Source organism: Nannobrachium achirus, assembly GCF_963921795.1.
Source record: "Nannobrachium achirus genome assembly, chromosome: 24".
Lineage (NCBI taxonomy): Eukaryota > Metazoa > Chordata > Actinopteri > Myctophiformes > Myctophidae > Nannobrachium > Nannobrachium achirus.
The window spans coordinates 47,532,649-47,538,648 of record NC_137831.1 but is presented as its reverse complement, the minus strand read 5'-3'; the positions used below and the strand labels follow the sequence as shown (position 1 = coordinate 47,538,648).

The 6,000-nt window shown below is 42.6% G+C and overlaps 1 protein-coding gene across 1 annotated transcript in view; it reads left to right on the top strand.

The window, feature by feature from the left end:
- Positions 1–254: 254 nt before the first annotated feature.
- The window catches only part of ptger2a (prostaglandin E receptor 2a (subtype EP2)), a gene marked incomplete at both ends in the record, with an annotated part of 31,644 nt that continues 25,898 nt past the window's right edge, over positions 255–6,000 (top strand). Inside the window, 3 exons of the mRNA XM_080720604.1 lie at positions 255–533; positions 1,111–1,395; positions 3,817–4,083. Coding sequence (XP_080576730.1) covers positions 255–533; positions 1,111–1,395; positions 3,817–4,083 — 831 coding nt within the window. The remainder of the gene's footprint in view (positions 534–1,110; positions 1,396–3,816; positions 4,084–6,000) is intronic.

Below are 6,000 nucleotides of genomic sequence, written 5' to 3'. Positions count from 1 at the left end.
TTCTTTGTTCTCAGAATATGGACACTAGGGTTCAAGTGGTTAATATAAAAAAGGAGAAAAAAAAATAACTCAAAGATTTGGAGGACCCCCTGTTGTAACTCTGGGGACCCCCTGTTGAAGACCCTTGTTCTAAATGAATCTTTTCTTGTTTCTATCAGGAGCTACCGGTGGACATTAATCCATAAGCGGTCGAGCTAGAAGCATCGTTTTGTTTGGAACCCCGAACGCCCCCACCCTTGGTGTGCGCGCCTACGATGGAGGAGAAATTGGACTACGACTCCTGCCATCGCCGGCAGTACATTGACGGCAGGCACAGCCCGCTGATCAGTGCCATCATGTTCGCGGCGGGGGTCTTCGGCAACGTGGCCGCCCTGGTTCTCCTGGAGGTCCGGCGGCGGCGCTCGCAGGCGCGCCGCTCCCTCTTCCACGTCCTGGTCACCTGCCTGGTGGTGACCGACCTGGCCGGCACCTGCCTGGTCAGCCCGCTGGTGCAGCTGTCCTACCGGCTCAACACCACCCTGGTGGCCATGCAGGTGGGTGGGCAGTGGTGGAAAGTAACTAAGCACCAAATTTTGCACAAAGTTTCTCCGGACCTACTTTTCCCAAAAAGCACGTTAGCCACTCAATTTATTTTTGAAAGGGTTGGGGTCCCATTGACTTTCTATACAGTAAAATAAAAAATAAAAAAGATTAATCTGTTTTAAGTAGCATGTGAGGGGTCAAACTAGGGCTTTTTCATGATCCTGAATCCAATGCATTTGTTTTGCACAAAAAAACATTCCTTGGGCTAAAAAAAAGGCCCCACAAAAAAATGGTTTAGTGATGAGTCATCACTTTTCACAGTAGTGTGGGGGCCGTTTTTATCAAAAGGAATGTTTTTGTGCAAAACAAATGCTTACATTGGATTCAGGATCATGAAAAACCCCTAGTTTGACCCCTCACATGCTACTTTTTTCCTGTATAGGCCTAGTAAAGTTAATGAGATACAAACACAAATCATTTTTTTTCATGAGGTTTCCCCCAGGAGTTGAATTTCAAATTTACACACCTTCAGAAACACATTGGTGAAAAAAACTACCTTACTAAATACTTTTTCCCCACCACATGCAGGTGGGCAACTCCACCTCGCACATGGCCTGCAAGTACTTTGGCTTCAGCATGACCTTCTTCAGCCTGGCGACGCTGTCTCTCCTGTTCGCCATGGCTCTGGAGCGCTGCCTGGCCATCGGCCACCCCTACCTGTACAGCCAGCACGTCACCAAGAAGTGTGGCTACGTCACTGTGCCCTCGGTGTTCCTGCTCTGCACGCTGTTCTGCCTGCTGCCCTTCCTGGGCTTCGGCGACTACGTGCAGTACTGCCCCGGCACCTGGTGCTTCATCGACATGAACCCGGAGGTAGATAAGAGGATTTTATAAGCTATTTGGTGCTTCATCGACATGAACCCGGAGGTAGATGAGGGGATTTTATACGCTATTTGACCAATCTGTGACGTAAATTGTTACCAAGAAAATGTCTTCACCAATGTGTTTCTAAAGGTGTGTAATAGGGCATTCGCGAATAGTGATTTTTAGTATTTGAATTATTCGACCTCAAAGTATTAGAATAATCGAATATTCGACAGGACTGGCCAAACTGTCAAATATTAAGTAAGAAAGAGGTGAACATTGTGAAAATAGCAGATCTACATGCTCACAACGCCTCGCAACTGCTATTTTCACAATATTTATCTGTGGAACCGAGTCACATTAAATGTAATACCTACAATTCCAAGTGCTTGTCAGGGTGGGGGTCCCCAGTTCAAATATGTTTATTTTTGGGGGTCACAGCCTAAAAAGGTTTGAGAAGCCCTGGTATAGAGCATTAACAAATTCATCCACCAGGGGCATTGATAACTCATTCTTGACTTCCTATCTAGACAAGCTTTATAAACTATATATTTTTTAAAGAGAAAACACTAACAAAATTACTTTTTTTTTCTTTTTTCTTTTTTTTCTTTTTTTTTTTCAAACTGATTACTACTTTTATTTAGACATGCACATTACAAAACATCATATACAAAAGATACATAAAAACCTCACACCAGATAATATACAAGGATATATACAAGGAGATGGGAAATATTATATACATAGGCTACTGTACAAAGGAGGAAGCAGGATAAAATATTAAAAAAGAAAATATTCCATGTTATGTGGATTTAATCCAACAACCACAACAGATCTGCTCAGGTTTCATTACCTCTTGCCTCATCCACCAAGAGATCCATTTTAATTCTTGCCTTCAATTCAGAATGAAAGACAGACACCCTATCTGCTGTATAGAACCTTTGGTGATCATCCTTGTACCTTATCCACATTTTAAAGATGGACAGTTTAGCTATTGTTAAAATCAAATTGATACAATATCTGTCTCTAGGCGTTGTATTGAGACCCAAAATAATGTTTGACAATTCTACTCTAAATGTGACATTAAGCTGAGACATAAGAGCAGAAACATGGTTCCACAAACAAAATTACTTTGATATTCGAATATTCGGTGAATGCCCTAGTCTAGTGTGTAATAATATGTAGCCTACTAAGAGGTTGAAATTCAACTCCAGGGGGAAACCTCATAAAAAAAACTGATTTGTAAGTCCTATTAACTTTACTATACAGGAAAAAAACACAAAAATAAATATGCTTTAAGTAGCATGTGAGGGGTCAAACTAGGGGTGTTTTTCATGATGCTGAATCCATTGCAAGCATTTGTTTTGCACGAAAAACATTCCTTGGGCTAAACACTGACCCACAAAACGATGGTTTAGTGATGAGTCATCACTTTTCACCGTTTTGTAGCCCACGGAATGTTTTTCGTGCAAAACAAATGCTTGCAATGGATTCAGCATCATGAAAAAACCCTAATTTGACCCCTCACATGCTACTCAAAGCATATTTATTTTTTGTGTTTTTTTCCTGTATATTAAAGTTAATGGGACACAAACACGAATAATGGGGCTGTTAAGTCTGACATAATTTTGTAGGCAGAGGAGAACTTTTGGGGCCAAAAGGCCCCAGCGCCTATGAATCTTTTACTATTTACTAATTTTTCTTCTCTTTGTTGTTGAAAGGAAAGTGGTAGAATTATACTTTAGTCGTTATTTTTGTCTCGGATCTGTTGAAATAGCGAGGGACAGATATTGACAATAAATCTGCTTGGAGGTCTGACTACAAAATGATGTCACGGCTTAAAAGCCCCATTGTTTTAATGAGGTTTCCCCCGGGAGTTGAATTTCAACCTTTTAGTACATATTATTACACACCTTTAGAAACACATTGGTGAAGAAATGTCTTGGTAACGATTTACTTCACAGATTTTCTTATGTTCCCCTTACTAAGGGGTGTGTGTACCGCGCGTACGTAAATTTAATGACAAACACAAATCATTTTTTTATGAGGTTTCCCCCGGGAGTTGAATTTCAACCTTTTAGTACATATTATTACACACCTTTAGAAACACATTGGTGAAGACATTTCTTGGTAACGATTTACTTCACAGATTTTCTTATCGTCGGGTGGAAACCTTGTATGTCCAAAACCGTTCATTTTGTATTTATCACCTATAAAATGTACTAAACTAGTGAAAACAGCAGATCTACAAGCACACAACGCCTCGCGGGTGCGAGGCGTTGTGTGCTTGTAGATCGGCTGTTTTCACTACTTTTGTGCGACAGTCTTGTATGATTAAGCAGGGCCTTACTTGGTGAAAAAACGTACAAACTTGAAACTTGGAAATACGAGGTTTCTGCCCGACAGTAACGTTATGTTCCCCTTGCTAAGGGGCCCGTGCACCGCGCCTACGCCAACCTGTACGCCACCGTCATGCTGGCGCTGGTGCTGGCCATCGTGGCGTGCAACGGCTTCGTGGTGTACCACCTGGTGAGGATGTACCAGCGGCGGCGGAGGAACGGCGGCTCCATGTCGGCGAGCACGCGCTCCAAGAGCGACGGGGGGCGCCGCGGGCTGTCCATGGCGGAGGAGGTGGAGCACCTCATCCTGCTCGTCTTCATGACCTTCATCTTCATCATCTGCACGATGCCGCTGGTGGTGAGTGAGAGGACTTATACTGTACTTAGGGATGTCACGATTATGACATTTCACATGACGATTAATTGTGACTCAAGTAATTGCAAATAACAATTTAATTGTGTTTTTGTCGTTGACAATTACATTTTTGTTTGGCTTGTAGGCTTTGAAATTGCACATGGCAGATGTGACACATAGCCTAAATATACCAGTAAGACTCCCTAATCGGGAGATAAGTGACCGTCAGGTCGCAGCATGATTTTAGGCCAAAATGTGTAGGAGCAGTGTCCAAAAATGTATTTAAAAGATTCGGCCTGATGGTGGCGCTATATGGGAGAGATGCATGTTGATGAGATGAGTGTAGACATACTGTGTACCGATTTGCGTGATTTTAGGTCAAAATGTGTAGGAGCAGTGTCATAAAATGTGTTTGAAAGAAATCGGCCTGATGGTGCCGCTATATGGGACAGATCCATGTTGACGACATGAGTGTAGACATACTGTGTACCGATTTGCGTGATTTTAGGGCAAAATCTGTAGGAGTAGTGTCCAAAAATGTGTTATTAAAAATTGGCCTGAAGGTGGCGCTAAATGGGAGAGTTCCATGTTGATGACATGAGCGTAGAGCAAGTGTGTACCGATTTGCGTGATTTTAGGGCAAAAATTGTAGGAGCAGTGTCCAAAAATGTGTTTTGCAAGAATCGGCCTCATGGTGGCGCTAGAAGAGGGCCATGTGAGAATTGATGGGTGGACGTTGTGGTTTGGCAGGCAAGGAGTGTGTGTGGAAAATTTCACATGGATAGGGGCAACGATGGCGGAGATATGAGCAGGGCAAAAGTGTGACGTGACAGACAGACTGACTGACTGACGGACTGACTGACTGACTGACTGACTGACGGACAGACAGCCGGTGGAGGTTTTGATAGTAAATGCAACCTGACGGTCGCAACGAAGAAATTACTGACATATTTGACAACTTTATACTTAAAAAGAACATCGATAGTGGAAATAGCTTGTGAGCGTAGATGTGCTATTTCCACTACTTTTTGAAAGTGTTTGAAACTATAGGAGCATTTCTCAACATGGAAACGATTATGACGATTATGCAAAATAATTGCAATTACCATTAGACGATTATGTAATAATTGTGACAGCCCTAACTGTACTCCACACAGACTGATTTCTCTTGACTACCCGCCCGCACACAGTCAGTAATGCCTGATTTATATTAGGTTGTTTGCACTGCGTCGCCGAAAATAGATGATCTTCAAGAACACAAGCTCGAAAAGAGACCACCAACATGCTGCGTCGTGACTTTGCAGGTCGTCTATCTTTGGTGCACGACAGCAGCACTGATGCCTGCCTTTATTACTGTACCTACACATACTGTACACACATAACATGTTAATATGCAGACACATGCCTTGCAGGTCATTTTTTACATTCCCTGACATAAATTACCATTTTAATGTATGCACAAATCTCTCCGCCTCGGTTGACTCTTGTCGACACACACGCACACACACACACGCACACGCACACGCACACACACACACACACACACACACACACACACACACACACACACACACACACACACACACACACAAACACACACACATCCAGATGTCAATTCAGTGTTGTCAGACACCAACAGCTGCTGACCTTCAGTGACACTTGGGGCCAGTTGAGATCATCAGAGCTAACAGGCTCGTCACTATTATTTAAAGGGGTATTTCACTTTCAAAAAAACTTTTGGTAATTTTATCATCTAATCAGGCTTTTATGAACACCCTGAACAGTTTTTAATTAGCTTAATTGAATATTTAGATATTTGATGTAAATGTTACCAGGCCCTCCAGGCCCAGGGCCTCTCCCCACACACACCCATTGTAACTTCAAACTTCATTTTAACCATGATAGATTCATTAAAAACAC